Raw genomic sequence first — 14822 nt, 5'->3', positions numbered from 1 at the left:
ACTCGGTGACCCCAAGAACCTGCTGCTGAGCCAGGAGGCCTCTGGGGTCAGGCTGCATGAGCCCCCCAAGGCAGCTGCCCCTCCGACTCAGACGTGCACCACGCCCCTGTGGTTCTGCATACACGCCACGTGGCTCCCCCAGCCTGGCGACTCGGTCTCTCCAAACTCTGCTCTCCTTCAAGGCGAAGCTCCAGGACACCCCACACAGAAGCTTCCTTGACCATCTCGTGCACACTCACCCGCCTCTCTCATTTCTGAATCCTATAATGACTATCCAAGCCACAGCATCTAGCACTTCATTTGAATATCAGTTAACTCTGTTCTTGGTTGGCTGAGCTCCCCACTGAACAGTAAACTCCCTAAACGTGACTCATTTTCCTCTATTTCTCACAACACTCGGCACAGGGAACAAAGTAGATATGCAAAGACGTTGCTGGCTGACTTATACTTGGCTGCCACACACAGCCTCAGACTCCGATTAGCCAAGATGATATGGAAGACAGAACAGAGAACCAGGAGCCAAAAGACCTGAGTCTTGGGCTTCCCTGGTAGCGCAGTGGTTGAGAGCCCGCCTGCCGATGCAGGGGACGCGGGTTTGTGCCCCGGTCTGGGAGGATCCCACATGCTGTGGAGCGGCTGGGCCCATGAGCCATGGCCGCTGAGCCTGTGCGTCTGGAGCCTGTGCTCCGCAACGGGAGAGGCCACAACAGTGAGAGGCCCGTGTACCGCCAAAAAAAAAAAAAAAAAGACCTGAGTCTTAATCCTGGTCCCTCCAGAGCTCACTGTGGGTCCCTTAGTATCTCAGTATATACAGGATATAATGAAGATCTGCCACCTGCATGTAGAGGTACTTTGAGGCTCACCTAGGAGAATGGGCAAAGGGCTTTGCAGAAACTCTATTAGAAATATTAGCTGACCCGGGAGCTCCAGCTTACCAGCAGTTCCAGGAGACCCCAGTGCGGCTCTGAGGAAGGGTCTGGAGGGCTGAGAGCCCCTACTTCATGGCTGCCCTTTGCTAAGGGCTTCAAAACACCCATGTAGGAGGCTGGGAGGCGCTGCTGGAGCCTCAGACTAGCTGATCCCGACCGCAGGGGAAGAAGTGGCCCCTCTGCTCTGTCATCAAGGCTCGCCTGCCCCCAACTAGATTGGGAACCTTGAAAGGACAGAGACGGTGCTGGGCAGAGCCGGGAGCCTTACCGTCGACAGGTTCCTCGGTCCCTGCCCGGACTGGGAGACGTTGTCCCGGCCCACTCCCACGTCCAGGTGGTTGAGCAGGGCCTTCAGCTGCTGCAGGGTGAGGCTGTCGCCCTCCCCGTAGCGATGCATGAGGTTCTGCAAGAAAGAGGCTGCGCTGACGGCGGGTGTCCCCACGGACACAGCATGAGCCTCAGGAGCAGCTGTCCACACGGCGAGCAGAGCCAGCAGGAGGCAGCTGGGGAGGGCTGGGTGCAGCAGCTTCATGGTGGCAGGGGAGGCTGCAAGAGGAGAAGGCCAGGTGAGGGCAAGGCTTAGGACACCCATCCTCTCCTTCCACACCAGACCCGTCAGCTGCGCTCCAAACAGGAGGGTCTCTCTTCAGACTCTGAATCCAGTTGGTATCAAAACTGACTCTTCGGGCCTCCCTGGTGGCGCAGTGGTTGAGTCCGCCTGCCGACGCGGGGGATGCGGGTTCGTGCCCGGGGGATGCGGGTTCGTGCCCCGGTCCGGGAGGATCCCATATGCCGCGGAGCGGCTGGGCCCGTGGGCCATGGCCGCTGGGCCTGCGCATCCGGAGCACAGGCTCCGCAGCGGGAGAGGCCACAACGGTGAGAGGCCCGCATACCGCAAAACAAACAAACAACAACAAAAAAAACTGACTCTTCACCCCTTCTCTAAGGCCTCTGCCTAGCTTTTGAGAAAAATCCTTCTTTTGAAACAGAAGATAAAAAAACAAAATCAATAGGTTTGACCAAATTTGAAAAGAAAAAAGTATAGAAAAACTATGAGTGTTTAAAGTCCTTATCTTTTTAGAGATACTGAAATCATCATGGATTAAATATCTTACTTGGGATTTGCTTCAAAATAACCAAGGAGTGGCTATTTGCATTAGAGTATAGATGAGACAAGACTGGGCATGAGTTGATAATTGTTGGAACTGAGTGATGGGTAGGTGGGAATCCATGATACTATTCTCTCTAATTCTGTATATGTTTGAAATTCTCCAAAGGAAAATCTAAAAAAATAAAAAATAAACACTACCACTTAAAGAGGGGGGATAAAAAACAGACTGGGAAAAATATACACCATCAAACATGCCAAAGGATTATTTCTATACTACCTAAATTAGGGAACCAACATGAAAAATACTCAGTCTCCCTGGCTTGTTAAGAATACAAATTTAAAAGATGGAGGGTGCTACTTTGCTACTTATTAAAATAGCAAAACACACTTTTTAAAAAAGATATAAAGCCGGGCTTCCTTGGTGGCACAGTGGTTGAGAGTCCACCTGCCGATGCAGGGGACGCGGGTTCATGCCCCGGTCCGGGAAGATCCCACATGCCGCAGAGTGGCTAGGCCCGTGAGCCATGGCTGCTGAGCCTGTGCTCCGCAACGGGAGAGGCCACAGCAGTGAGAGGCCCGCGTACCGCAAACAAAAAAAAGAAAAAAAAGAAAAATGATATAAAACCAAATGTTAGTGAGGCTGAACAACAGAATAACATACTTCTGGGGGCTGTATACATAATATGACTCTGGAAAGGTTATATGATAATAAATGTATTTAAATCCTTTAATAACTCTACTTCTAGAATTTACACTAAGAGAAGCAATTCAAAAATAAAAAGGCTATTGGCAGAAAGATGTGTTGTGGTCAAGTGGATTATATCCATTTCATGTAATAGTATGCAGCTATAAAAAGGAGAATCGTGAGTTTAACGTTAAATAAAGAAGCAGAACACAATTATGTAATCAGAGTTAAGAACTGAGAAGGAACAGAGAAAAAATGAAAGCTTTCAGGAGCAGGATGGATGATTTTTCTTTTGTTAATCATTTCCCTGAGTATAGTTATAATTTAACTTGTGAAATAAACAAATACCAGGAGGGGAAAATGAGCCTCCTATTTAATCCAGGCCTAGGAGCCCAGGCACTGCAGTTATTCCCATGCCTCCCCGGGGCACCCGGGGCTCTGGCATGATGCCTCACGTGGATCACTCCATCTCCCCGACCTTGCTTAGGACAGAGGAACCAGAGCAAAGTGGTTAAGCGCAGGCTTACCCGCATCCTGACTCTGCCGTTTACCAGCTGTGTGATCTTGGGCAAGTTATTTAACCAGAGTCAACATTCTACAATCACCCAGAGCGGTGATAGAGCGTACCATGGCCTTTAGGGTCAGGAAGACCTGGCTTGAATTTCCACACTGCTGCTTCCCAGCAGTGACCTTGGCCAAGTTACGTGGCCTCTCTCTCCGCACCTCAGTTTTCTCATCTATAAAATTTGTACCCACCTCATTGGACTTCTGTGAAGATTTAACGACATGAGCTTTGGCAAGTGACTAGACTCAAGAAAGCACTCGATAAACATGGCTATGATTATCATAAGACTTATAATTGGCAGGGTTCCTCAACTCTGACTCCCTCTCAGATATTAAGCTGCCAATGGAAGCACAGTGGCCGACTTTACTCCACGCCTACATCGCACAAGTCCCCGACCACAAGCATACCCGGGACATTCCAGGCTTTAGGTTCCACACATGGGGCAGGCACAGAATCTGGAGACATAAACCATCACTCTTCAGTGAATATACTTTGAGTCACACAAATGAATGGATTAGGCATCAGCCAAAGCGAAAGTCTGTACAAGTGCTACTTTGAAACTAAAAACTCTCAAATCTCCACCAAGACCCAAAAGTTAACTTACAGTGAGCAGGGTGGATCTTATCCAAAACAGCTAAACCCCACTGTACAAAGAAAGCTGTTCTCCGCCCGACCACACTGTGATTTGTCTAAGGCGTGTGCTGTACTGTTAAAACAAAGGGGAGGGGCTTCCCTGGTGGCGCAGTGGTTGAGAGTCTGCCTGCTGATGCAGGGGACACGGGTTCATGCCCCGGTCTGGGAAGATCCCACATGCCGTGGAGCGGCTGGGCCCGTGAGCCATGGCCACCGAGCCTGCGCATCCGGAGCCTGTGCTCCCCAATGGGAGAGGCCACAGCAGTGAGAGGCCCGCATACCGCAAAAAAAAGGGGGGGGGGCTGCATGGGTTTAGGAAAGGGGGGGCAAAGAGGTGAAGACAGCAGCTAGCAGTCCTAGTGTGACCTTACTTGAAGCACCTGACACTCACTGATTCCTTTAAGAGAAGGCAGGACATTTATCCCCAAATAACAGATGAGGAAACTGGGGTTTGGGGATCAGGGAACGTGGTCCATGACCAGCAAGTAGACCAGATATCAAATTTTTAATGAACTAAAGACAGGTCTGAACGACACTAGTCAGGGCACTCTTAGCCACTGTCCCCTCTGTGTGGAGACACACTCATACATGCCCCAGGTCCCATGCAGAAGCCACCAAAGCCTGCATGTCTCTGGGCAGATCTACCCCAGTTTCTACCAGTCCCTGCAAGCACCCCAAATCCAGGCGTAAGATGCCCTGAAGACCTGTGGAGGAAACCCCCCAGGTGTGTAACACAGACAGGCTGTGTTACAGGGTTCCCTCTGCAGAATCACTTCAAGAAAACAAGCAATCAAATTCATCTGCAGCAACTTCAGAACACTCAAACAGGAGACATGCAAAAACACTTCAAGGCCGAGACACCTGGGCTACTTGTAGCTGTACCTGGACAGGCATTCACGTCAGGTAAGCATCGACTCAGCGTTTGCTCTTCAGTGACCCAGGGGCCCCTGGGAGTAGGTGGGGTGGAGCCCTCCCACCTGGCCCGCACTCCAGACACGAAGCCCACCCCGGAAAGTCAGAGGAGAATGTAGAAACAGCCGGAGGGCGGTAAGGAGTCCTGGTCCAGGGATCCCGGACTCGTTAAAGACACTTCAAATCCAAGTGACCCTGGCTTTTTGGCAGACATGAAAGGGGAGCTTTCTGCTCCAAAGGAGATGTAAGTTATTCTTAGGGAAAAAAAGAAAGTTTATAAGAGATTCTTTGGAGGAAAGAAAGAAGAGAGGAAGAGGACACATACAGCTCCGGAGCAGCGGGATGGTGAGGCTGGGCAGGGGTCCTCGCCTCCAGCTCCAGCTGCAGGAGGAAGCCCAAGCCCGTTCTATTAAGTCCATGGAAATGGGCGGCCCTGGGTGGGCCGTTCCCACCGGGGAGCTGAGCCAGCCGCCCTCAAGGCCACCTTCCTTCCAGGAGGAGTAAGAAGAGGCCATGGGGCCAGGCATTAAAAACAAGCTGCAGGGCTTCCCTGGTGGCGCAGTGGTTGAGAGTCCGCCTGCCGATGCAGGGGACGCGGGTTCGTGCCCCGGTCCGGGAGGATCCCACGTGCCGCGGAGCGGCTGGGCCCGTGAGCCATGGCCGCTGAGCCTGCGCGTCCGGAGCCTGTGCTCCGCAGCGGGAGAGGCCACAACAGCAAGAGGCCCGCGTACCGCAAAAGATAATCATAATAATAAAACTTTAAAACAACAACAAGCTGCAGACAAAGGCTCGAGTACGCTGTTGGCTCGGAGGACCAGGCTCCCCAACTCAAGAGAAGCTGGAGTCTTCTCCACCCCTTTGGTTCACCTGGCTCAGGTTCCAAGAACTAAATTATTTTAGTGCCTTAGGTCTGTCTTCAAGGCTCCAGACCCAACCTCCCCGGGTGTGGGGGGGTGCAGGGTGAGGTGAGAGTCGACAGGAGATGCTCTGGCTCTGGACCCTCTGTGGAGCTTCAGAAGTGCCTTCCTACCTTGGAGGCTCCTAAATCAGATTCCACCTGCCTGTGGTCCTTTCACTTGGCTCAGAAATATCTCATCCTGGAAGTGGCACTTCTGTCCCGTGGACATAACTTTACTCTTATATTTACCGTGCTGCATGTTTTCCATGCCCACCCCCCGTCTCAGAGATGAGCAAACATTTACTTCTCTTCGTGGGGACAGAGTAGTGACTTTCCGTGATGCTTGGTCCAGGGACTGGACATTGATGTGAGCAGAACAGGCAACGGAGACCCAGGGGGCCTGGGAGCCGCTGGGCCTCCCAACACCCACTCCCTTCCCTGACCACGAGCTGGCCAGACAGCCCACCGTCCTCCCTCTCAGATTCCTCTGGGCTGAGGAATGGAACGCGGAAGGTAAGATCTAATGCTCCAGAGACAAACATGGTTTCCAAGGCCAACTGGTTAACTCACAGGAAATGGGCAGAGGATGTGTTTGGGACCCTACCTTCTCTGTGCAGCACCCTATGCCTACTCTGAGCCCCCTCAAAGCATGGGCTAGGCGGGAGCACAGTGAATTGGAAGACTCGAACGCTTCAGCTGCGATGCTAGTCAGCAGCAGGCCAAGGCGTGGCGTGTGTGCAAGGGCAGTCTGAATTGGGCTTTTGCAAAGCACTTGAGTTAAAACTGAGAAAAGACGATGGTCCAGGGCTTCCCTGGTGGCACACTGGTTAAGAATCCGCCTGCCAATGCAGGGGACACAGGTTCGAGCCCTGGTCTGGGAAGAACCCACATGCCGCGGAGCAACTAAGCCCGTGCGCCACAACTACTGAGGCCACATGCCACAGCTACTGAAGCCCGCGTGCCTAGAGCCCATGCTCCACAACAAGAGAAGCCACTGCAATGAGAAGCCTGTGCACTGCAAGGAGGAGTAGCCCCCGCTCGCTGCAACTAGGGAAACCCTGCGTGCAGCAACAAAGACAACGCAGCCAAAATAAATAAATTAAAAAAAAAAAAGAGTGATGGTCCACACTAAAGAATGACCACGGGGGTCAGAGGGGTGGATAAGGAGGTGCAGGTGACGGGGCAGGGGAGAAGGAGAGGCTACAGTGACATGCATGATGGCTCCAGAGGTCCTTGGCTGCACTACTGACTGGCCTTAGTGAATCATCTTAAGCCTTCTCCTCAGCTGTCTCCTCCCCACTTGAAATCCAAAGGATGTAAAAAGAGGCATCAAGTTCTCTTATATTCCTCTTGGGGACAGACAGCAGGGGGTCTCTGAGGTGCCTGTGCTGTCATACCCAACTAACAACCACAAGGCAGTTGCCATCCCCCTGGGGGCTCTCTCCCCACAGCTCATTGCTGCAGAAGACTGTCAAATAGACCGGTCTTCCTCCAGTCCCCATCTCCTCCCCATTCTAAGGCTGTGACCCGTCAGCCTAACAGGAATGTCTCCCCAGTGGACACTCCCCACGAAAGGTTAACCGGTGAGGGGTAAAACAGACACACATGGTCTGGGTGAGCCAAGGGGGCAACTTCCAGAGCCTGCCTCAGGAGAGGTGTATAAAAATCCCCGAAACTTGCAGACCGAAGACAAAGCCAGGCCTCAGGGTGGAGGTGGAGGCCCTGAGGACTCAAAAACTCTGGCCTTTGTCTTCCTGCTGTGGGTGCTGGTAACTAGGAAAAGTGCAGCTCTGGCAACAGAAGGACCACTGGGTTTGGTGCGAGAAGTCCAATCTGTACCTCACTGATCTCACCAGGTCGCCTTCCTTATATTGGCAAGAGGAAAACAAATCCACAGAGCTTTCTTTGAGTACTAAGAAAGAAAGGTATGTTGAAACACTATATAAAAAATAAAGATTTCTGAATTAAGATGGAGAACTGAAATGGCAGCATTTTTCCTTCAACTGATAACTAACTTTTGAGTTAAAAACAAAAATAGTAAAAAGCAAGCCAAAAAAAAAAAAAAAAAAGTCACCCACAGCAAGCAAACAAGGAAAGAGACATAACCTGATATAATAACTTCCAAACCAGAGGCAAGGAAAGGAATGCAGGAGGTACCACACGTGCTGGTCTCCCAGCCCTGGCCCGGCCCGGCCCCAGGAGGATTCTCACTAAACCGCCCCAGATCTGAAGACAGGCTGCCAAGTCTTCCTCCCCTACCGCTGGGGAGTAGTGGGAAAAGGTGCTGGGAAACAAAGAAACAGGTGGCAGGGGAACAAGAACAATGGGCTGACTCTCCCTGAGGGAAATAAGGGCTGCAAGGCTGCAGGCTGAACTGGGGAAGCTGTCCAATTCCAGTGGGTCCTCCTCCCCCGCCAACAGCACCTCCCCAGTCCAGGGCCGCCACCGGGGCCACCACCAAAGTCCCAGAACACAGGCCCAATCCATGCCCTCCACCCCCAACTCAGGCTACAGAGGACACGTCATAAATACCCAGCACTCGGCACAGCTGTCACTGGGGTGGGGGACAAACCAGCCTCAAAGGGGTGGGAAGAAAGTCACTGCCTTATTTTAGAGCCAAAAGAGCCAAAAAGCACTAGCATGAATATGACGAGGAGAAACAGCAGGCCAACCACGCAGAGACAAAGATGTCGATGGAAAGGAAAACATCACTCCAGAGACAAAAATCCCTCAAAACTGCCCACTCTGTGGAATAACTCAATTTAGAACATGCACACAATAAAACCAGGGCTCAGAGGTGGGGCTGTAAAACAAAAGGAGATGCAGGCTTACCAAAAAAAGACCAACAAAACATCACTGAATACCTAATACACAGATTATAATGAACGGAGAACACAATTCTGCCAGAAATTTCAAATAGAGATACTGACAAAAGAAGGTTTGAGATAAGCACAGTGAATGCGGATGGAAAAGACAAATGAAAGCACATAGTGACGACATGACACCAATGCCAGGATAACTGGTGTTCCTGAAGTAGAGAACCTGAGACTGGAATAAAAAATATGTTCAAAGATAAAAAATACATGATTTCCCTGAAATGAAAGGAAAAACAGAATCTGATGATTGCAATAATACACTGTACTCCACAAAAATTTCATGCAGAAGGCTCAACACTGGGACACTGCCTAGTGAAGTTACCAAACTTAAAAAGAAAACTTTTCCAGGAATCCAGAAGTAACTCCCCCATCCCATAATATTTTCTTCCAAAAACTGTGAAATGTACTAAAACTTCTTTTAAGTGGCAGAAAATTCAGACTGCCTTCATCTTCCCTATAGCAACATTTAGCATCAGAAGAAATGCAACAGTGTTTACATAATTCTGAGAGAAATAAAATATGAACCAATGAATATTATTCCCAGCTGTGATGTCGTACAAATTGGTAAAGACAACAGGCAGAAATTCTCAAGCATTAAATAAGTCAGAGACTTCAGTCCCCTTTCTAGGGGGGAAGAAAATGACATGATAATGAAATGCAGCTAATTAGTAGAAAAATAAAATGAAGGCTCAGGAATGCAAAAACCATGGGTAAGCATTAAAACCCTTCAAATAAGAAATAATTAAAAACTATGGGGATTACGGTCATAGGACAGAATCTAAATGTTATAATCATGGACAATTAAATAATATAATTAATACAATCAAGAGATGGAAAGAAAGGAGATGAGAAAAAAATGTGAAAATGCTAATGTCCTGGGACTTCCCTGGTGGTGCAGTGGTTAAGAATCCGCCTGCTAATGCAGGAGACACAGGTTCGAGCCCTGGTCCGGGAAGATCCCACATGCCGCGGGGCAGCTAAGCCCGCGTGCCACAACTATTGAGCCCGCGTGCTGCAACTACTGAAGCCTGCACACCTAGAACCCATGCTCCGCAGCAAGAGAAGCCACCGCAATGAGAAGCCCGCACACCGCGACGAAGACCCAACGCAGCCAAAAAAAGAAAAAAAAGCTAATGTCCTCATTTTTCATAGCAGAGTCAATAAATACCATCTAAAATGGAAACAAGTAATTATAGACATGACTCACAAGCTTTTTTTTTTTTAGCCTTTTTGGTGTCTTTTAGGAAATCATCTCTCTTGTGAAAGACACATTTCTTCATAGTTTAATAATTCCTTTAATTTTACTACAGTTTTGCTTTGGTTACATTCAGGGAAGTTTTAATACTTTTTTATAGGAGTATTTTCTTTAATTTTTATTGAAGTATAGTTGATTTTCAATGTTGTGTTACTTTCAGGTGTACAGCAAAGTGAATCAGTTATATATATATATATATATATATATATGTATATATATTCTTTTTCAGATTCTTTTCCCATATACGTTATTACAGAATATTGAGTAGAGTTCCCTGTGCTATACAGTAGGTCTTTATTAGTTATCTATTTTATATATAGTAGTATGTATATGTTTATCTCAATCTCCTAATTTGTCACGTGCTCCCACGTTTTAGAGTATTTATATCTATTTCTCTATATGCATGTATCTGTGAGCATGTCTGGAAGGTTGTCTGGAATAATGTTCACCTAATATTAGTGATGACTATTTCTGAGTGGTGGGATTTGGAGTGTTTTGTTTTGTTTTTAACCTTTTAAAATGCATCACTGATGTGTCCCAGTGGGCTGTGTAGGTACAACAATATAAGAAAACATGGGTGATTTTTTTTATAATCAGGGAGTCAGGGAGAACTTTCTAAGTATGGGACAAGACCTAGAAGCTGTAAAATTAATAATGTGACGACACAAACTGCCAAGCGTTCTGTAAATAATTAGGGTACCCCCAGTACTCGTGGTCAAACTAACAAAGATACAGCTCTCTGTGTAAGTCCCCACAGACACCACGAGAAAACCAATAGTCTCGCAGCGTGGTACTCAAGTACACACCCCCCTACAGGCTCCCTGGAGTCCAAAAAGCTTTGAGAAAAACTACCGAGCCTGTGGTCCTCCCTGCCCACCGAATGAACATTGTCCAAGAGGCCACTCTCCTCTCGGACAAGATGAAACTCCCTCCCAAGTACAGTGCAAATATCACGGCCTGAAAGCAAGTCCTCGGCCTGGCCCAACGGGCCCAGGGTTCAAGGGGCCCGTTCTTCTCCTGCTTCCGTAGGCCCTCCCTCCTAACTGCTCTCCCACATTCCCTAAAAGGACGTGCTCTCTCCCCTTGCAGCTCGCACTCCCAGAACCTCAGCCTCAGGCTTTGGCTCAGCCAAAGGCCACCCAGGGTGGGAGACTTCCACTGACAGTGTAGGAGAGCTGGCAGGGAGGAGGGCAGTGGGGGTACCTGGAACTGGTGACCCACTTACTATACTGTCCCCATGAAACCTCACACCGCTGGGAGAGGCAGGATGAGAAAACTTAAAAAAAAAAAAAAAAAAAAAAGAGTGGTGACCCAGAAGCAGAGAACAAAATTAGAACCACTAGCCTGCCGTTCATGGACCAATATTTACTGAGCCCCCATTGTGCGAGTCACTGCCCGGGGGAGGGAGGTTGGGAAGGGCGGAGGCCAGCGGCGTCAGGGCCCTGGGCAGCCAGCACGGGCGGCTGGGATGGCTGATTTAGCCACATGCTGAGCCTTGAGGGCTGGACCAGCAGGGGAGAGTTGTGCATCTGCCAGACTCTACCGTCCCAGCGGAGCCTGGGCTTGCCAGAGCAAGGAAACCTTCCAAAACCAACTAACTGAGTCAGGAAGCCCGGTAAGCAGGAGTCTGCAGGACTCCCCCCTACCAGAGGCCAGGGCAAGAGTCACCTCTATTCTCATTCATCCATCAACATTTCCCAGACACTCCATTGCAAAATTCTGACCTATTGTCCCTCTAAGTCCACTTCTGTTTGTCAGACCACGGGGCCCGGCATGTGGCTTAGGAAACAAGGTACTCACATCCACCACTTACATCACCCATTTGAAGCAAAACTTCCCAACTTGTTATTCAGGGTCAAATAAGTAAGTAAAATGTAGGATCTAGTGGCTAAATCAGACAGCATGATGAGCTGGGCAGGCTTGGGTTCAAACTTGGGGCCTGCCACTAATGTACCATGTGCGCCCAGCACAATTAGGCTATGAAATGTCCAGGCTCTCAGGGTCATTCTGATAAACGAGAGAGCGAGCTTAAAGGTCATAGCACAGCGTGTACTTAGGTCTGTTCCTTCTGTTCCTTGTTCTCCAAGCTCTCAGGCCAATCCCCTCACCTAGACCTGAACCTGCCTATTCTTGGATTACCTCCTCTTCCAGGAAGCCTTCTGGGACCACGCTCTGAGCACTCATCTCCAGCTACTTTGGACTCCTAATGACCTGGTCTCCCAGGGAGCCTTCCAGACAGATTTTTGTTCCTTGAGGGCAAGGGGGTCCTCCCCTTATGCTTCCCCATAGCATAGTGTCTGGACCAGTGCTGGGCACACGAGCGGGAAGAAGCAGAGAATTTCTGCTGGAAGATGCCAAATCCAACCTCCCATCTAACTGATGTCTGCTGGCATCGCGCCTACAGCCTGATGAGGAACAGGTAGCTCAGTGCCTCCTTCCACAGACATTCTAACCCACCCACTACCACAGCTCCCCACCCCGCCCCCGGGGCCTTCAGACATTCCCCAAAGTCAGATGTCCAGACCACTTATTACCCTAGACTAAACAATCCCCATTCCTTCAATTTTGTTTATATTCATTGAACAAAAGGCTAGCTACACCTGCCGGACTTTAAAAAACTCAGTCCAAGAGTTCATTCATTCAATACATATTCATTGCCTACCGGTTTCATACCGGGAATAATGCTAGGGAATGCCTAGTACCTGCCCTCACAGAGCAGGGAAAGCAAACAATTCAACAAGCAACTTACAAGAACAATGATGACAAGGGTTATGTATTGATCCGGGTTCAGTTAGGCAATTTAAGCAGAAAGAGATTTTGTGTAACATATTAAATGGCCCCGAGAATCATGGGAAGAGCTGAAAAACCATACTCTAGACCGAGTGTCCAGGAGCTACTCCCAAAATCACAGTGCAGAGCCAGTCGGCCAAGGAGCTGCTGCCCCGGCCACCATCAGGAAGCTATGGCACAAGGAAACTGCCTGCTCCAGGATTATGCTGCAACGGCCACGATCCACACCAGCAAATGGATGTCCCAGGGTCCATCCTGAGGAAGAGGATATCCACATATTTAAGACTAGATGGAGTGTAGCTAATTGGCAGAATGCATGTCACATTGGGAATTCCAGTGAAAGGATGCCTGGAAAATGTCGTTTTTTGATTCTCTACTTTTAGTAGCTTGGACCATAATTGATTATCCAAAGTAACACACCTGCTAGTGAAAGGAGGCGCTATTAGTAAACACACCAGGACAACAAGAGTAAACCACAGGGTTGCCTCAGCGTGGATGCGTGGGGAACAAGCCAAACAAACCGTCCGCCATAGGTCACGGCAAGGAGCACAGGAAGCTTAGAGAACACAGCAGGCGGTCAACTCTAGTGTCGGGGGTCGGGGGAGGCCTCCAGAAAGAGACATTATTTTAGCTGAGACCTCGAGTGCGTGTAAAAGTGGGCCAGGTGAAGGTGACAGGGTGGGGATGGGGAAGAATGTTCCAGAAAGATGCAGCTTCGTTTGGCATGCCTCGGCCAAGATGCCGCATCTAAGAACTTAAGAGCCCAGGTGTACACAAGAGGATGTGGCAGGGGCCAGGGCAGGCACAGGCCTATAGGCCACGTGAAGGTGGCTAGACCCCATCTGGAGGGCAGTGGGGATCATTTTCAGCAGAGGTACCACCAGATCTGTGTTGTAGGCTGGAGGTGGGCAAGAACAGAAGCCAGGAGCCCAGGTAGGAGGTTCCCTGGGTTCCAGGTGGAAGAACACAGCACCCGGTCTGGTCTAAAGAGCAAGGCTTCTTTTTCCCAGGTTCGATCCAGCCTGGGGTGCTTCCCTGCCCCTTGGGGCTGCTGGTCCTGCAGTTTTCCATTAAAGACCTGCAGAGGCTCTTCTTTAGCGGTTACCAGGAGAGAAACAAGCCACCTCACTGTGCTGCTAACCACAAGTATCAGAGTGAGTTGGAAAAGACCGCCCTCCACCCCCCTGATCATTTCCTCAATCAGGCTGAGACCTCAACTCTCTTGCTGTAGCAGGAGGGTCATTCATAAATGCCAACTCCAACTCCAACTCCCGGGCAGCAACACTGTGTGGGCAGACTGTGCCACCGAGGGCCTCTCACAAGAAGTCCCCAAATGGCTCAGAAGAGTCCTCTGAGAAGGGAGGTGGGCTCTTTCCAGACAGTGACCCCTTACAAGACCCTGGGCTACAGCAGGCAGAGGCACACTTGGTTTTCCTGGTGCAGGGAACCTCTCTCTACTAGAAGCCAGGCCGGAGGACGGCACCACTGCTCTGCCTGCAGCAAAGACTCTCCCTGTCCTGACGCCAGCCCACCCATCCCCCTCCCTCCATGTCCTGCTGCACCATCTCCCCCTTTAAACCCTCCCATCCTTAAGCCAGCGCAACACCCCCCCCCCACCTCCTCCTCAAAGATTCTGACCGCGCCATCTCTTCAGCTGAGATGCTGAATTGGGAGTGATAATTTCTCCAGGAAAGTAGTTCTCAGAGTGTGGTCCCCGGACCAGCAGCATCACCATCACCTGGGAACCTGTTGGAAACACAAATTCTCAGCCCCACCCGAATCTGCTGAATCAGAGACTCCAGATGGGGTCCAGCGATCTGTGTTTTAGGAAGCTCTCCAGGTGATCACGATGCACACGGAGGTCTGAGGACCACTATTCTCAGGGGAAGGTCGTTAGATTACCAGATTTCTTCACCAGAGAGGGCAAGGACCGCGGCTGTGCGGTGGTGGCCCCTTCCCTGAGTTACTGCTCATGAGCACGTGGCCAGGGCCTGGGTAGGAAGGCACAGGCTGCATCTTGGGCCTTATATTTACCAGCATGAGTCATAAAACGAGCCCTACTCTCAGGAGAAAGAGGGTTATTGGGAAAAAGAGGAAAGAAGCCCGTATTTCCAAACCAGAGACAGGAAGGTGGCAAGAAACAGAGGGAGATTGAGCAATTACATGCC

At 50.0% G+C, this 14822-nt stretch overlaps 1 protein-coding gene across 7 annotated transcripts in view; it reads right to left on the bottom strand.

The window, feature by feature from the left end:
• Positions 1-14822, bottom strand: part of SLC39A14 (solute carrier family 39 member 14) — a 46181-nt gene that overhangs the window by 14642 nt on the left and 16717 nt on the right. For all 7 annotated transcript variants that reach the window (XM_082615858.1, XM_082615856.1, XM_082615861.1 and 4 more), the window contains one exon: positions 1198-1475. In XM_082615858.1, coding sequence (XP_082471984.1) covers positions 1198-1475 — 278 coding nt within the window. The remainder of the gene's footprint in view (positions 1-1197; positions 1476-14822) is intronic.

This window comes from Mesoplodon mirus (genome assembly GCF_964341445.2).
Source record: "Mesoplodon mirus genome assembly, chromosome: 1".
In the NCBI taxonomy this organism is placed as follows: Eukaryota; Metazoa; Chordata; class Mammalia; order Artiodactyla; family Ziphiidae; genus Mesoplodon; species Mesoplodon mirus.
This window is presented reverse-complemented; position numbering and strand designations above follow the sequence as displayed.